The sequence below is a fragment of the Coptis chinensis genome, chromosome 9 (assembly GCF_015680905.1).
Source record: "Coptis chinensis isolate HL-2020 chromosome 9, ASM1568090v1, whole genome shotgun sequence".
NCBI classification, from domain to species: Eukaryota; Viridiplantae; Streptophyta; class Magnoliopsida; order Ranunculales; family Ranunculaceae; genus Coptis; species Coptis chinensis.
Window position 1 is genome coordinate 23,564,165 of NC_141464.1, and position 17,500 is coordinate 23,581,664.

The 17,500-nt window shown below is 37.1% G+C and overlaps 4 protein-coding genes across 4 annotated transcripts; all 4 read left to right on the forward strand.

The window, feature by feature from the left end:
- Positions 1-1,701: 1,701 nt before the first annotated feature.
- On the forward strand, positions 1,702-3,192 carry LOC147475250 (uncharacterized). Its single transcript, XM_086585348.1, has 2 exons — positions 1,702-2,266; positions 2,363-3,192. The coding sequence occupies exons 1-2, from the start codon at positions 1,702-1,704 to the stop codon at positions 3,190-3,192; spliced, it is 1,395 nt and encodes a 464-aa protein (XP_086441474.1).
- Positions 3,193-4,123: 931 nt separating this feature from the next.
- LOC147475251 (uncharacterized) lies at positions 4,124-4,879 on the forward strand. Its single transcript, XM_086585349.1, has one exon. It carries the CDS (start codon positions 4,124-4,126, stop codon positions 4,877-4,879), a length of 756 nt encoding a protein of 251 aa, XP_086441475.1.
- Positions 4,880-5,267: 388 nt separating this feature from the next.
- Positions 5,268-6,508, forward strand: LOC147475252 (uncharacterized). The gene is made up of 2 exons (XM_086585350.1): positions 5,268-5,733; positions 5,853-6,508. The coding sequence occupies exons 1-2, from the start codon at positions 5,268-5,270 to the stop codon at positions 6,506-6,508; spliced, it is 1,122 nt and encodes a 373-aa protein (XP_086441476.1).
- Positions 6,509-7,964: 1,456 nt separating this feature from the next.
- Positions 7,965-14,503, forward strand: LOC147475253 (Ribosomal protein S10p/S20e family protein). The gene is made up of 3 exons (XM_086582939.1): positions 7,965-8,213; positions 8,282-8,341; positions 14,051-14,503. The coding sequence occupies exons 1-3, from the start codon at positions 7,998-8,000 to the stop codon at positions 14,360-14,362; spliced, it is 588 nt and encodes a 195-aa protein (XP_086439065.1). The 5' UTR covers positions 7,965-7,997; the 3' UTR covers positions 14,363-14,503.
- Positions 14,504-17,500: the final 2,997 nt, after the last annotated feature.

A 17,500-nucleotide genomic window follows, 5' to 3' on the forward strand; every position in this document is an offset into this window, starting at 1 on the left:
TAGCCTTGTGGTTCTTACTTGTACTTACTTCATGCAGTCACAATTGAAGCCGCCTCTCTACATAGTTTTATAGCATGCAAAATAATATTATTTTGAGTTGAGAGAATAAGCTAGTGACCTGTTGTTTCTTGGTTCAAGGTCTTTTTTTTTAAGAAATATTCGAGTCGCACGAGGTATGTCTTACCCCTAATTATTACCTATAATAACATAACTAATACTTATTTTGCCATAAGTGACGTGATGGTTGGATATGTTTCGTATAATCCATGCATTTACAGTTTTATCCATTCTACTAACATTTAGTTAGTGGTACAACTAATATTTTATTATATATGTGCACTATTTTTTTTTTTGTTTTGCATTTTCTTTTTTCTCGTTGTTTCTTTTTTTATGGGGATTTTGCAAATCCGTAGTAACCATCCTTTTACCACTAGAACACTTTTGAAAAAGGTGTGCGATTGGGTCTAATCGTTCATATTGTTTTTAAATTAGATCCCATCTATAATTGATTGAATCTTTTTAAGTTACCATATAAAACTAAATGGTTAGTATTAGTGCCAATGGACTATGATTTAGAGTGTATTGTGTATTAGGACAAGTATTATTGTTCTAAATATATGTTGTGACTTTCTCGCATTGGAAGGTAGGCGCGTTGTTAGGTGGAACATATATCTTTTTAATGTTGTAGTTTGTTGACTATATAGGTATAACATTCAAAATGTCGAACATGGGTTCCTCGCATTTTCTCTCTCTTTCACCCATTTGAAGTGGTGGAGGGGTGGTATACCAATTGAAGTGCATCAAACCGGTAGGCGTTTTGGTATATTCTATACTCAAATTCGAAATCGGCGTATCTCCAAGATTAAATGCTATTTTATCTCGCTACCAATGGAACCCTCAAATGAACTTAGTGTAACTGACTTTCCAGTACAAATACCACCAACTACTCGGTTGCGTAGATCTCGTAATCCACGCACATCTTTTACTCAATTTTCCACCGACATCAAGAGGTTCAACAACCTAATGGAGATTTCAACCACTAGAAGACGTGCAAGTCGTTCTAGACGTGCTTCTGTTGCCTCCTTTCTTATACCAGAACCTTCTTTTCACAACCTAACGGTGGAAGCCCAAGCTAATAATTCTAACCTTGCTCAAAGGTTACCAGAACAGTAGGAAACTTATGGAGGTACTCACAGGGAAGGAAATCAAGAAGAAATTTTTTTCCAAAGGGAGAGTGTATCTAATTTAGATGAAAATTGTCCGCTCATCCAATGGCTTCATAGGGTTGGAAATCATGAAGAAAATTCTTTGCTCAGGGAGACTACATCTAATTTAGGAGGAAATGAACCGCTTATTCAATTGGTTCACAATCTAAGGGTGGTTGCCCAAGATCAAAATTCAAGATTGAATGAAAGAATACCAGATCAAGCAGGGACTTCAAGAGGTACTCACAAATGTAACTCAAAGAAGATAAATCTTTGCGGGAGGAGAGTGTATCCGGTTTTGATTTAGAAGACAATTGTCCGCTCATTCAATGGCTTCGTAATCCAATGGTGGTAGGCCCCACGATAATTCAAACCTTAATCAACGGATACCATATCATACGTAATCTTTAAGACGTAATTCTTTGCAAATACAATCGGGTTCGATCAAGAAAGGCAAAGGGTGGAAAAGAATAGGGCTAAAAATTATGCAAAACGGATGAGAGCACGCGTGCAAAAGCGGACAAGTGAGCAACGTGCAGCTATGCAATCAATTGACACTGCCAAAAGAAAACAAGCACGCAATTGCCAAACCTCCGAGCAGAAAAATGCTCACCGTAGGCTAGATACTGCTCGGAGAGCTTTAGCTCGTGGAATGCAAACGGATGAAGTAAGACATTTCAAGCAAGCTCTAGCTACAGCTCGTAGAATAACATCAGTTGCAATGCATAGCCCTGTTGAACGAGTACGTTCAAAAAATGCCCTAAATGCGGGTCATAGAAGAGTTATTAGGCGAAGAGTTGCACGTCAAAGAATTGCTCGACAAAGAGTTGCTATTGCTCGTCAAAGAGTTATCTGGCGAAGCATTGTTCACCAAAGACTTCCTGGTGTTCAAGTGATGGTAGGGGAAGACAATGTTCATGAAAACCCTAATCTACCACCTATTATGGACGACTACATACCACTCTCCAATGCACAAGTATTTCGAAAATCATGCAATGATATTTTATGGGTCAGTTGTCCTCTATGCAAAAGAAAATTCCCGGATCTAAAGATTTCTGCAGGTATTTGTTTATCCTGTATATATTTTTTTTTGAGTAATGTTTTTGGAATATGTTTGTAGTGAGTGAGAACCTCACCTATAACAAATATTTCTGTAGGTATTTGTACCTTTTGCAAGTTAGATAACCGAGGCAATAACACTCATGCCAGCATGTTCAGTGTTGACAATTCAATGGATCCTGGAATTGTGCCTCTGGAACTGTTTCGTTTGTCTGATCTAGAAAGAATTCTCATTGCCAGGGTGCACCCCATGATGTCTGTGTATCGTGTTAGGGGTCAACAATACAAGTACAGTGGTAATGTGATAAATTTTGCACAAGATGTCAATATGATTGCCACTGTTCTGCCATTCAAGCCCGCTGATTTGTCTGCAATTCTGGTAGTTAATAGAGGGGGACCACATGCATGTAAGGAATTTCGTGTTCGGCGAGAATTTGTACGCAGAGCATTGGTTTGGTTAAAAACTCATCATCGGTACTATGGTGATATAACTATTGATGATGGAACTCTAGAAGGACTACCTTTAGATGGGCAACCTGAAGACATGCCACATATGTGCCAACCTGAAGAAGATCTTGCCAATGTAGTTTCTGCCATACCTGGGCAAGCAGATGAAGATGAGGGTCCGCCTGAGTTGCATAACCAGGATTTTCACATTGATGGGTTTCATGTTGTTGGAACAATTGCTATTGCGGCGCAACCTAATCAACAAGCTTGTTTGCAAAGGGCATTGAAAATTCCAAATGTAGATCAAACTAATGTTCACATGCCTTTTACAACTCAAATCATTGATGAGTTTTCAACCCCAGGATATATTGCTATGGCATTTCCAACTCTGTTTCCTTATGGTGATGCCGATCTACGACAAGCTCGTCAACGGAAAGTCACTCCATTGCCATACTTTCGATTATTTAATGAAATATCATGATGGGCGCTTTGCTAGAGATTCTAGATTCCGCTACTTACTTTGGAACTCTCTTTCAAGGTGGCGTGCACTTTCTTTGGGTGATATTTTTGTGAGGAAAAATCCTAGGGATGCTGAGTTGTCAATTGATGAAATTCGAAATATGGTTTCGTCCGGAGACAAACAATTAGCTAATCGTGTCTCTTACTTTGCTAAGAACATTCGTGGTACACGATCTTATTGGTATACAAGATTGAAGGAATTGACTGCTATGGTTAAACAATTAGGTGCACCAACCATTTTCTTCACACTCAGTGCTGCTGATATGCAATGGCCAGAACTATTTCATCTTTTAGACCCATCTAATGATCTCGAAAAGATGTCTCCTTTAGATAAAAGAAGGGGACGCGCAAAGTTAATTAATGATAACCCGAATGTTGTTGCTTGGTTCTTTCGGGCAAGGGTGGAATTCTTCTTCGGATTATTTACGCGATGAAGTTTTACGTGGTTGATCATTGGTACCGGTTTGAATGGCAAAATCGTGGTAGTGGTCATGTTCATGGATTTCTTTGGCTAAGGGATGCTCCGGATGTTACTCGAATTGGTACAAGTGCAAAATTTAATGATCTAATGTCATTGAATATTTTGATAGACTTGTTTGCACTATGAACCCGGATCCAAGCGTGTCTAGAAACCCGCAAGAGCATCCTTGTGCACGCATTTTGCCAATGAGACTTACAACTTGATACTGATGAGGATGACTATGTTTCATTGGTCAATTGGGTCATCGCGACACTCTATATGTGGAAGTCATTGTATACGATACACAAAGCAAAGACAACAAAATGCTATGTCGCTTTAGGTACCCTTTTGATGTAATTGGTCAATCGAAGATTGTAGAAGAGCCTCCTAACGATGTAATATGTATCGCTTTGTGGGGGAATGATGAATTAGTATGTTCCCACAATCGAAAGATTTTTGCGCATGGCGTGCAAACATTGATTGGTCGCATGTCCTTTCGGTGCAATCTATTGTAAATTACATTGGTAAATACGCCGCAAAATCTGAGCCAGCATCAAAACGTTTCAGAGATACTTTACAAGAAATTGTTGAAGATTTTTGTCGACCCTGTCAAAATGCAAGATCTGCTTTCAAGAGGCTCCTTATGAAAAGTGTCTCTGAACGAGATATTTCTGCACAGGAAGTATGTCACTTGTTGATGGGGTACCCACTGACACGATCATCCAGAAAGTTTGTACTCTTAAATGTAAATGAAAAGAGCATGTTAGCATCAACTATACGCCGTAGAAGAGTGGAAGAAGATGAAGAGATTGTTGGAACAGATCCTAGCTTTGTAGGAAAATATATGCAACGATCTTCTAACTATGAAAATACTTCCCTCCTTGATATGGCAAAGAGACACTACTTTCTTCGAAATGTTTGGCACACATCTCGAGTTGATGCAGTTGTGCGTTTGGTTCCTGAGCTAGATGGTCACATCATGCCAAACACTGAAAAATGGGAATCATTTTGTCCTCAACAAGTCTTAATTCATCACCATTATCGAAGTCTCGAAGAAGCAAAAGGAGAATTTGCATTGTGGTCCGAAAGATACTATGACTTGAGTTTTGACTATAATCATGGGATAATTCTTCCAGAACCAATAGATGAAGAGTTTGAAGATGGTATTGAGGTAGAGCTGGGTACATAAGACTTACTTAGGGATGAGTGGATGATGGCTGCCGCAATGGGGCCCATGTTTGTCCCCTCGGGAAAATGTGGAATTAGGAAGGAGAGACTTGACATTTCTCACAATTAGGGGTGAAGGTTTACAACGATATCCAAATATTGAGATCGATAGAAAATTCGGCATACTCTACGTGAGTGCTAACGAAAATGAATAGTGATCCTCTTACGGTGTAGTAGATAATTTGTATTATCTCATGAACAAAGAGTGGCTCATGATATGGTTGTTAAAGCACTACAAGATGGAGCATGTATTCGATTGATTGTTTGTGGGGTGCAGTACGGGAAAGTCCACTCTCATAAATGCAATTGTGCACTCAATTACTGCAATCTTCGTAACAAACAAAGCAAAGATGCGTGTCATGGCTCCTACTGGAGTTGCCGCTTTTAATATTGGAGGTGCAACCATCCATTATGAACTCGCTATCACTGTAGAACGGAAAGGTTTGAGAGAAACTTCCAAAAAGATTGAAGGTGATCAATGTCGACGTATGCAAGAAGACTTTAAAGACGCCAAACTTATCATTATCGATGAGTACAGCATGGTTGGAAGAAGTATGCTTGCAAATATTGATCGGCGTTGTCGAGATATTTTTGCAAAAAACGAGCCATTTGGTGATGTCTCTATTATCCTTGTTGGTGATATGCGTCAATTACCTCCTGTATGCGACAGTGCACTATATGTCAAAGGTGGTTTTATTCAGCAAACAAATGGTGGAATTGTGGTATTCGGGTTTCGAAATGTGTTCGGTTATCACATATATTTCGACAAGCGGGGGGATGGGCAAGCATCATTCGGGAAGCAATCGCTCGCACTAAGTAATGGAACTTCCACCGTCGGTGATTGGCAATTATTTCTAACCGTAGATATTTCCTTGCTCAATATGGAAGAGATTGACACCTTCAAGGATGTTTTATGCCTATTTCGGACAAAACAGCCCGCGCACATGATTATAATCTCACCCGACTGATTGAGCTTGGTAAACCAATTGCTCGAATTGTCTCAAAAAATAATTGTGATATCGCTTCCAAGGCTTCATCGGATGATGCAAAAGGCTTGGAGAAAGTTCTTTGTCTATCAGTTGGGGCACGCGTTATGCTTCGTTCAAACCTTGCCACTACAAATGGTCTGGTTAATGGTGCAATGGGCATTGTTGTGGATATTGTTTATGGAAATGGTTGTAAATCACCAGAAGACATACCTCTTGCTGTTATGGTTGATTTTGACAACTATCGTGGTGCTAGGTTCCGTCCAGATTCAAATATAATACCAATAACTCCACAAACATCTCATTGGAAGTCCAATGATGCATCATGCCAGCACACTCAGGTTCCTATTGTATTGTGTTGGGCTATAACAATTCACAAAAGTCAGGGGCTCACTCTCGATCGAGTTGTGGTAGATATTGGTGAAAGGGAAAGCCTCGGTTTGACTTTTGTTGCGTTGTCACGCACAAGAAAGTTGTGTGATCTAGCATTTAGCCCTATGTTCTCTTTGGAGAGACTACAAAAGATTGGAAAATGTGTTGGTCTTAGAGGCCGATTGCAAGAGGAGAATCGCTTGCTTCACTTGTCTACCTCAAGCATTTTTTGAAATCATCTTCTTTTTGGGATATCTAATCATTGAAATGTTCATTTTTTCTTTATCTCGGTATGTAATATTCATATTTGTAACTTATTTTTTTCTTTATCTTGTTTTGCGAATTCACTTCATCAAGATGTTTTATATTTCTAATGAATAAATGTCTAATGTCATTATCATGCTTAATTTTGTTGTTTGAATTTATGTAGGTTCTTCCACAAGTAATGTATAGGAGAACATTTTTTGATGGATGGTTGCCGAAAGCGATGGATTTTGCCACTTTCTCTGACGCTTTTATATTATAGTTGTTTAAATAATTGTGTAATTTGTTATATATATAGTATTTTAGAACTTTTGGGATGTTTTTACTTTGGTTCTTCAAATATATGTTTCTACATATGACAGTTTTATGATTTCTATATATGACAGTTTTTATGATTTAATATTGAAATACAAAGGAGACTCTGTCATTTAAATTTTCATTTGTAAAATATGTGTTGTGATTTTTCTAATGGAGAATGTAATATTTACTTCTAAAGTAAATAACCGTGTAATTTGTTATATGTATAGTGTTTTAAAACCTTCTTCGATGTTATTTTAGTTTTCTAATGGTGTTGTATATATGTATTTTTGGTTATTCAAATAACGAAAGACAAAACATGTTTCTTTAGAATGACAGGTTTTGTGATTTAATGTTGAAAATATAGAGAAGATTTTGCCAAAAATTCCATTCTTATCAATTTGGATAATGTAATATTGTTTTAAAACTAAATGTATGTTGATAGGATATTATGTGACTTAACTCCAAACATAAAAAGGCTCCATTAGCCATAGAGTTGGGGTGCCCATCGTAATGCATGACTACTTAACTGGGGAAATTCCCGCAAATACTAGCTACTTTCATTATTGTTGAGATAATGGTCTATTTCTTCACATTTACTGCACACGTAGTTATTGATAGATAGAAGAATCATAGTATACATTTCAGTGCACGTGCTAAAGCATTACACATGTTAATACACGACTGTTGGTTCAAATACGCAATAAAAAACTAGACAATGATTGGGCCTATTTTCCTTAGTTATTTATTTGTCTAATTATCAAAAAATTGATCAAGTCGTGGAAATAAATATAATATAATAATAATTAAAAAAAAAATCCCAAATAAATTATATGCTACGCTCACGCCCCCACTGTAATGCAGTATACTAGTGTTTTATTTTTATTTTTTTAAAAAAAAGTTTTAGTTATACATATAGGCTCTTTGTAGCGATCGTGGATTTCACCAGCCTAAGTATGCTGGTGAACAAATTCGGACTCGATAAAAGAAGCCGGCTCTAATAAAACAGAAACGTCATGGTCAATACGTTTTATTTAATTTTCAAATCCCTCCTCACTCTTTATTGTATTTTGGCAACTCGCTCCCTAACTTGTGGGGACCATAAACTCAAACTAAAAAAGTTCCGGATAACATTTTTAAAGAGTGAAGCTAAAACAAACAATGGCTGCTACTCGTTTTTCTTCAACAACTCCCACTCTACTCTCACTCTCCAACTCCACCTTTTCTTCAACACCCAAGTCCTCATTCCTCACTCTCCCGTCAAACGCGCCCAAGTTTCATTCTCTGAAGTCTAGTCAGCACAACAATTCTTTTAAACTCTTTGCTGCACCTGAACTTCTGGAGTCTGTTCCTGAAACTCCAGATGTTCCTTTGGAGGTAGTATGGTTTCTTCGGTCTGTTTTAAGTTACACATTATTGTTTTTTTAGTTGTTTGTTTGTTGTAGGTTGTTGGGTCTGAAACCCCTGGGACTTCTCGGATTGTAGTGGATGCTGATGTCGAAAAGGTATTGGATTATTTGTTTTATGGTATTTGGTTTTGTTCAAGGGAGGGGTTCTAGGGACATATTTTATCTTGACACGTAAACAAACTCAAAATCGTTAGGACATTTATAAGTTTTGGATTATGCTAATTTTTTGTAGATATAATCTCATAACTATTCTAAACATTGTCATAAATAATCAAAAAATAAAAAAAATTCTAAACTTGCCAAATATAGTATAAAAAATGGTGAAAATGAACGGTCTACAATTAGCCAAATTTTGTAAATTATTAACTACATTTGGCAAGTTTGGAATTTTTTTATTTTTTCGATTATTTGTTACAATATTTAGAATAGTTAGGAGATCATATCTACAAAAAATTAGCCTAATCCAAAACTTATAAATGTCCTAACGATTTTGAGTTTGTTTGTGTCAAGATAAAATATGTCCCTAGAACCCCTCCCTTTGCTTAAATATTGGAGTATATAGTTTTTTGTAATTGCTTGTTTTGATACACACACTTTCTTTATGAGTATAGAAGAAATGACTAGACCACCCACTTGAAGGCAGTCGTTTATGATGTGGACAAACTGAATTATGGCACTTAAGTTTCTTGATTGGTAGGAAATATGATTTTCATTTGTGGGTAGTGTGTGGGATTGCTACTTTTTTGTGCGGGTTCAGTGTGGATAAGTGTTCCTTTATTTACTACTAAATGCATGTGGAAAACCAATTTTTTCTTGTATTTTATGTTGTACTTGAAAAAATGGCGATGCTTTGTTTGAAGCCATAAAACCTCATATTAGAATACATGTTAGGATGCTATCTATATAATAAGCTAGGGTTTTCTTGGCACTAAAAGACAAAATTATATACAGAGGACGATCCAGATCGAATCTAGAACCATCAAACGGCTCTTGTGCTCTTCTTTTTTCCCGAGAGATATCGTTGGCAACTATTAACTAAATATGTCACAAAGTTGATCCATGAGCCGAAACCGCTGTAACGCCAACAGGTCAACAGTTCGAGTCGCTCTAACATCATTTTGTGTTTTGTTTTGTTTATTGCAACAACATAAAATTGATTAAAACAAATATTGCTAATGGGGTGAATCGAACTCGGGAACCAGTTCCCAAAGGCCGCCAGATCAAACCAGTGTGTTGAATACTTTCGATGATGCAAACATCTTGGAGTAAAATCATCCTATTCGTTGTCTTAGAATTTACTCATGGAGGTATTGAATGCATGCCCAAACATGATTGCAACCAGTGCCGAAGGCCTTTAATGCATAGGTGAAACGTGGCGAAGGCATGCGGGTGAGTGTCTTTAAGACACGGGGCATATTCTAGTTAACAATCTGATAAGGTGTTAAGGACTGAGGCATTCACATGCAAGTTCGAGGGATAGATGGCACGTTCTTTGAAAATGTGTGAAATGTAGCTTGTTTATACATTGCTTAGGGAATCAACTAGGTTGATATTTTGGTGGTGAAATCTGTATCCAACTACTTTAAACGATTTTTTGAAAAACGAATCTAGTAATGACCGGGCTGGATGAAACTATCAACTTCTTTTATGTGAGTTATAAAATTTTGGGTTGCAAAAATGCTCCAACTCATTCAATTCACATGCTATCCTGGTTCAGCACCGATGGGAGCCATGCCTGTCATAAGAGATTATCATTTAGGTCCATGGCCTTCCAAAAATATAAGACTATCATTTGATGTGATGAACTGAATCAGGGGATGCGATCACATCTACCAGTTACTTTGTTTGAAATGTCCTAGTATAGAAGTCTCCAATGTGAGTAGCTATAATCTTAGAGTTTATACCTTAAAGTCTTATTATGCTTCTGATGGCACTTCAGTTTCTTAATTGGTATGATACATGATTTTCGTTGGTGGGCACTTCCGATGGTTTTGACCTTTAGGGTGCAGGGTCAGTGTTGATAAGATTTCCTTCATTTGCTACTAACACGTCAAAATCCAATGTTTTGTATAACTAATGTTGTACTTGAAATGGCGATGCTTTGTTTGAAGACATAGAACCTCATATCAAAATACAAGTTAGGATTCTTAGATGCTAGCGCCTATCTGAAAATGTGTTAAGAACCGAGGCATTCATATTGAATTCATATGCAAATTCTAGGAATACATAGGATGTTCTTTGGACTATAGCTTATTTATACATTTGTTTTTGGCAAGCCTATTTTAAACGAGATCAGTAACTCATTGATACAACGGGGTTCGAACCCCAAACCTCTGGTATCATCACCCAAAGGTTTTACCTACTTTGCTAGTTGGCACCTGTAGCTTATTTATACATTGTTTAGGTCATTGACTAGGTTGGTATTTAAGTGGTGAAATCAGTATCCAACTACTTCAAAATGAATTTGGCAAGGGGGAGCTAGATGAAATCAACTTATTTCTCGTGAGATATAAATGAAGAATGAAGGTAGGATTTTGGAATAAAGAGATTCGGAGATCTCAATTAGAGAAGATGTGAAGAAGAGGGAAAAGAAACTAGACGAATAATTGAACAATGGATTAAGAAGAAGTTGAATGTATCGAGAAAATACGACGAATAACTCAACTGAAACTTCCTGAATTTAAATCAAATCATACTAATCATAATGGGTTAGTTCTACAGAACATTGAGAATCCATAATTATAGATATGGTTCCTTAAACTCCAAACATATGCAAATAGAAACTAATACTAATTCAAATCTGACACAAATATAGAAATAACTCGACTTGTAATTACACTCTTTTTAGTACCAACTGTAGTATAGGTATCTTGTCCTACATCAGAATTGCACTCTTGGTTGCAAAACGCTCCAAGATATAGAATTCCCATATTTCCCATATTAGTATTGAGAAATTAGGATTATTAGCAATTTATATTTGATTTTCTTTCCTAAGAGTTATGATACCCTAGAATTTGTGAAAGCATTGTTGATGAACTTGTTTCAAAGTCCAAGCACACCCTAAAAGATAAGAACACTCTCAGCAAGAACTCCTTTTCAGTTTTTATTTAGAAATTCATACTTCTATAGTTATATTAGAAAGCGGTGTAAATTAAAAATGGTTTCTTTTATGGGAACAAGCACATCTATTACTGAAACTAAAGAGATGTAAGACTTTCCACTGGAAAACCACGTGCTTATCACCATTTACCATGTACACACGTGCCTTGGCGCGGCACAAAGGGCATCCATGCTTATGGCCTTCCAAAACAAAGGTGCAGATGGGTGAGTGCCTCATCACAACCAAAACAATTTCATGCCTTTAGAACTTTTGTCTTAATAGCCAAGAAGGAAACTGATGAATTAGACCCACTGAAATCAAGAACATCGAACTTTTGTCAACCTAGCAACAAGGATGCTCCTCCTGGCAACTTATACTGCCTTTATAACCCTAGGCAAGTCGTATTAGCCATATTGTGCATGATAGGCCTTGACTATATTTCGATATCCATATTTGAAAGATATATTTTTTTTGCTCGGTTATGTAAAAAAGAAATTATATATCACATCTATGTAAAAGACTTTATAATGAAATTAAGCAATAAATATGGATTCCTCCTACCCAAGTTTGTGCCTCACATTTTTTGCGTTTTCTGTGGGTGTCCAACAGTATTGTAAGTCCCATTTACTGTGTGTGTGTGGGGATAAGAACAATCGGCTTCTTTAGAAGAGTTCAGTAAGATTCCTGATTGTAGATTTCATGTTGCTCATGATAGACTTATCAATTTACTTCTGGTGGTGAACTTAACTCTTGTTTCGTAATTTCCATTAAATAGGAGAAGCGTTCATGCTGCATAAAGCGTTTATGCTCGTGATAAATCTCACACTCGATTATATGTATTTGCCTCAAGGGATTCTGGTTTGTTGCCTTGAGGGCCAATAGTCTTAGGTACATTAAGAGGAGGCATGACGGTGTCCAGTGACCTACTACTGGTCAAGACTTCGGAGGTTAGTCTCAAGGTCTTAGGTTCGATTCCCACCTTCACCTGGGAAAAGAGGATTCAAGGGAATTAGGAAAAAAAAAAGGTTAGAACTATTATTAAAAAAAAAACAAAAATAGTAATTGATGCTCAAACCTTTACAGTGAGGTGAATTAAGGCCATAGTATCACGTGTCAGAGTAAAAAGCTAGGTTCTAGGTCAAAAGTCCTGAACAGATGATTCAACCTTGAAGTGGATTTTTCCACAAAGACCCCCCTCTCTGCTCTTTAATACGAAAGACAGCTAAGAAGGATATGGTTTATCTCTTAACACACTTAATTTTGTAAAATAATACTTAGAATCAAGCCCTAGTTATCTATTTGACAGATTAGGAGGATTTTTATATACTATGTCGTTTGAATTTCTTTTGAAGAAATCATTTATTCCTTTTTTTTTTTTTTTTTTTTAATTTCAAGAATCGAGACTAGATTGTGTCTGTCATCAGATTTAATGAGCTTTACATCTATGCAGCTTGAACTGTTACTTTTAAAGTGAAAGTTAGTTGCTCTTCTTTTGTTACTCTGTAAAGTCTCAATTACCAAATAGGTGGTTTCTAGGTCAATAAGTTTCTAAAATGGCATTTGTCCTCGTCCCAAAAATAAATATTAAAAAATTGCAATAGGATGTTGTAACAAATGGGTCAGAGATCTCCTTCAAGTCTTATTGAGTCAAGTGTGTGGTCATGACCAGAGTACAATGTGTGCAACTGATTTTAGTCAAGTTAAAGTGATGTGAATTAGGGTTTCACATTGATAATGGAGACATACTGGTATTATGGATCAGTTGCACTAATTCACAACTAATTTTAGTCAAGTTAAACCTGATTCTAGTATTACGGATTTCATACTGGATTTACTGCTAAACAATTTAATTGGTGGTAGTGTTCATTATGGTACGTGTAGTGAAATTCAGAACAAGTCTGGGGCAGCAAAGCACAGTAGGTCTGCCGGTGATTGGAACCTGGGGGGGAAACCTACAATGGACTTAAGAAACCAGCTATGATCATTGAAACACTTCCTTATTAGATGCTGGAAATTGATATTTATCCCTTATTCTTGGGATATGTATAGAGACTAGAGGGCAGACGACATCCTGTAAATAAAGGACGAACAGTTCTCATGGTGTGTATCTTTATTAGAACTGAAGGGTAGAACAATTATTTCTTAGAGTGGAAGGGTAGACCATTTACTACTGGGAATGAGATGCAATGTTTCCAGCGTCTTAAAGAAATGATTACATTACCTACTGTTTAATTTTTGGTTGACTGATTACATTTGATCTGATGTATCTACTCATCACGTCTTTGATCCTACTTGGTAGTGTCCACCTTTGACGCCAGGAACGTTTGTTGAATGTCCTAAGGAAGCTAAGGGAATACTACCTGACCTGAGCAAACTGACCATCAGGACTTTCTCTGTTGCTTGGTATCTTTTCGTTGGCATGAACAATATCTCGTGTCTGATCAGTTAATATGGCTTTAAAAGTTTGAATTTATGATTTTAGATAAAGTTCAACGTCAATGAGTTCTGTTTGCCAAGTGTGTAACACCTCATTGACATCAATGAGTTCAACGTCAATGAGTTCTTCTATATAGATCCTTCTTAATTGGATTAAGGCACTTATTGTTGGACTGCATATTCAAAAAAATTGTTTATACCTTCCCGTTCTTTAATTTTTGGCAGTGCATGTAATTTTGATCAACAAACATATTTTTTCCTGTTCTCAGATGGCACCAAAGCAAAAGATTAGAATTAAACTGAGGTCTTATTGGGTTCCCTTGATAGAGGACTCGTGCAAGCAGATTATGGATGCTGCAAGAACGACAAATGCCAAGACAATGGGTCCTGTCCCCCTTCCTACTAAGAAGCGAATCTACTGTGTGCTCAAATCTCCTCATGTTCACAAAGATGCTAGATTTCATTTTGAGATCAGGACCCACCAGCGTCTCATTGATATAGTCTATCCAACAGCACAGACAATAGATTCTTTGATGCAGCTTGACCTTCCTGCAGGAGTGGATGTAGAGGTGAAATTGTGAACTTTTAGGTAAACATTGTCATCGCTGCCTTCTTTCCTCTCTCTTTAGGTTCGCATGTTGTTGGTAATTGCTTTTTGCAAAATTTTGTATGTTGTAACTATCACTGTAAAAGATGCTTGCTGGTAAAGAAAATTTTCCTCACTTCCTCGGGTGATCCTTCTGTGAAATGTTAATTATGCTATACAAGACTACATTAACTACTTGTTTTGGCGTGCTTCTGAGTTATGATAGCATAGTATTTACCGACTGTATGCATCATTAGGCTAACAGGTGTACTAATTAATGTGTTAGTCCAAGAAATGGGTATCTGGTCAAGGTAACTGATTGAGGTGGGCAACCACTATAATGGATATACAAAACACAAGCTTGGAAGTTACGTACATCTGGAAGCAGGACTAAGTTACTTATTACCTGAAAGAAAAAGAATAAAAGAAAAAAGAAGAAGACAAGAAAAGGTAACCATACATATTATAATATGCTTCCCTGCACTCAAATCCTCCATCAAAGTACTAAAACATTATCGAACATGCACTGCTCAAGTGAATCTTAGGTTGTCTGAGGAAAGGTACCTTCCCCCCTTCCGTTTGAAGTTTTTCTTAGAGCTCGATGTGTTTGTTTTAAACCTTCACACAACAACCGCGTCTAACAAAGGCGAAATTTAAGTAATATTTGCCTACTCCTTTAACAACCTGATCAGAATCCCAATGATTTGGAAAAGAGGACAAAAGCCTCAAGGACGCAATGTTTTGCAATCTAGTCGTAGACTGTGCTGGTGAACCTTTACGAACAAGCAGTTTGGTCACTGAGGTCTTTGTTATTGCTCTGGTGTTCTTCTCTCAGCTTAGTTGTCAACGACTGTACTGTCTCTTGTATAGGCTAGGTTCTTGTACATATATTCGGGAGATGGTTTAAGGTCATGCCAGATGAGGCCAGTGAAATGGTTAGTTTGTAGTCTTTTTAAGTTTGGCCCTTTTTAGTGATTATGTACAACTCTTTCTTTTGTGAAACTACGTACATCTTTGCAGTATATATAGATACTTCCACAATAAATAGGAAGGGAATGTATGCAGTAGGCATATTTTCGTGACGAGGGCTATGGATATTGAGGGGCTGAACTTAGGTCTACAGTTGATCTCCTCCCTGTGCCAGTGAATCGGTTGCAATGCATCCAATACCAAATTTGTTTCTTTGTACTGCCTTACAATAGTTATATTTTGTGGCATCAAAGCATATCAAATGGTGGTACTCTTATTCTTTTTTTGCGGTCATGAAAAAGGTAGGTCGAATCAGTTTCATCACCTCCAGCTAGTGGACAATCACTTTAATGAGAAAGCTGAAAAGCTCAGCTATTGCTGAAATATGGCGAAAGTAAAGTTGCCCCTAGCAATTTCTTCAGAATAGAAACGCTTTTATAAATTTGTTTTTGTAAGGGGATTGCTATATAAACCTTACCAATTCTCTAAAAGCAGACCTGTGTGATGATTTTTCCTAATCTAGAAACATAAATATTTTATTGATGATCAAAGAACAATGAGAAGTATTGGATCAAGAAGAAGAGATGTAGAAGATGATGAATTGAATCATGTTCTTTAATGGCTGTTTACGTATCTTGTGAATAGGAATCAAACTCAAAGCGAAGTTCAACTATTCTATTTATAAGAATATATTAAGTTTCACATAACTACTTGTGAGATAAGGAACAATCTCTTGTGAAGTTTTATCCAGACTCTTCTAAAAGCTCATGTTTCATAAGTTAATAAGTTTCTTTTATTGACTTAAACAACAAAAAAACATGTTCAGGTTTGGATTTGGAGTTGGAGTTCCGAACTAAATAGTTCCGGATTTGGAGTTCCTAGTCAGAAAGTGGTTCTCCGAGCCTACTACTCCAACTAGTTCCAAACCTCCAGTTCTCCGAGCCTACTACTCCAACCAATTCTGAATATACTTTTCTTATTTCACTTCCGAACTTAGAAAGTGAGTTAGTCAGGACTTGGACTTAAAGTGTGTTATGATACTTCTTACCCACACTAAAACCATACCCGAGAGCTAAAAAGATATTGTCACGTGTCACATATTTATTTACTAAAATATGTACATACAGATACTCCTTTTTTTCTTCATGGGTTGTAACTCAAACCCTTAAAGAAAAAGAGTAAAATTGTTGATGTCAGTAGTGTACGAAACTACGTAAAAAATTAGTGAGCAATGTGCCTCGACTTTCTCTTTGAAATTCATGTACAAAATTTCTCAATATTTCAGGTTCAAGGAACTGAATTTTGTTAAGTCTGGAGTTTCGGACATGCCACAACCATGACCCGAACCTTGAATACTTGCACATGTAAGGAACTTTATCAAATCCGGACATACCAACCCATTATCACTCATCCAGAACTATTCGTTGGATCTCCAAAGTCCAATCTATATCCCTAAATATTCCGTACCATGGTGCTGAAATTTTGAAGGTATGTGCAACTGAAATTTCGACGGCTTTTGTAATGCCTGAGGACATGTCAATCCCAAATCACCCATTCGGATTTCGGAGCTAAGCTCTTCCACTTATTGTCTACAGTAAAGAAAGGTTCTTTTTCACATTTCCTCTAAAGTCAAAAGTAAACTTTACTTTTTGTGAATCGTTAATGCTCGACTCCCATCCAAATCTGATCCGGACGTGCCATAGTCATGATTCGGAGCTGAACTTTGTCACATGACCCAGACTTGAACTTTGTCAAGTGCAACCGTGACCTTAAATACTAGCACATGGCCACATGTAAGGAACTGAACTTGGTCACATGGCTCGGACTTGGGCTGATCAAGACTTCACGAATTCACCTTGACCCGGACTTGAACTTTGTTAAGTGCGACCCGGACCTGAACTTCATAAAATCCGGACATCCAAGCCTTATGAGGACAAATCCGGACTTGGATAGACCAACACATGCCAAGCCCGGCCCATTATTCATCCGATTTTGAACTTGAACACCCACTTCCTCAAACGCTTTGCCCGTTGCCGCTAGTAAGAATCTCTTGGTGTTCGCTATTGGAGCTTTGAATATCTTTTTAAGTTTGAATCATTATTTTCGTCGAAAAAAAGTATTGAACTCTAATTTGTTTTGCTCCAACAGTTCACATGCTCTAAAA

Coding starts and splice junctions, on each gene's coding strand:
- LOC147475250 (XM_086585348.1), top strand. CDS start 1,702: ATGAGAGCACGCGTGCAAAAGCGGACAAGTGAGCAACGTGCAGCTATG. Junction 2,267..2,362: donor GGATCTAAAGATTTCTGCAG/GTATTTGTTTAT, acceptor ATATTTCTGTAG/GTATTTGTACCTTTTGCAAG.
- LOC147475251 (XM_086585349.1), top strand. CDS start 4,124: ATGTTCCCACAATCGAAAGATTTTTGCGCATGGCGTGCAAACATTGAT.
- LOC147475252 (XM_086585350.1), top strand. CDS start 5,268: ATGCGTGTCATGGCTCCTACTGGAGTTGCCGCTTTTAATATTGGAGGT. Junction 5,734..5,852: donor GAAGCAATCGCTCGCACTAA/GTAATGGAACTT, acceptor CGGACAAAACAG/CCCGCGCACATGATTATAAT.
- LOC147475253 (XM_086582939.1), top strand. CDS start 7,998: ATGGCTGCTACTCGTTTTTCTTCAACAACTCCCACTCTACTCTCACTC. Junction 8,214..8,281: donor CTCCAGATGTTCCTTTGGAG/GTAGTATGGTTT, acceptor TGTTTGTTGTAG/GTTGTTGGGTCTGAAACCCC. Junction 8,342..14,050: donor TGGATGCTGATGTCGAAAAG/GTATTGGATTAT, acceptor TCCTGTTCTCAG/ATGGCACCAAAGCAAAAGAT.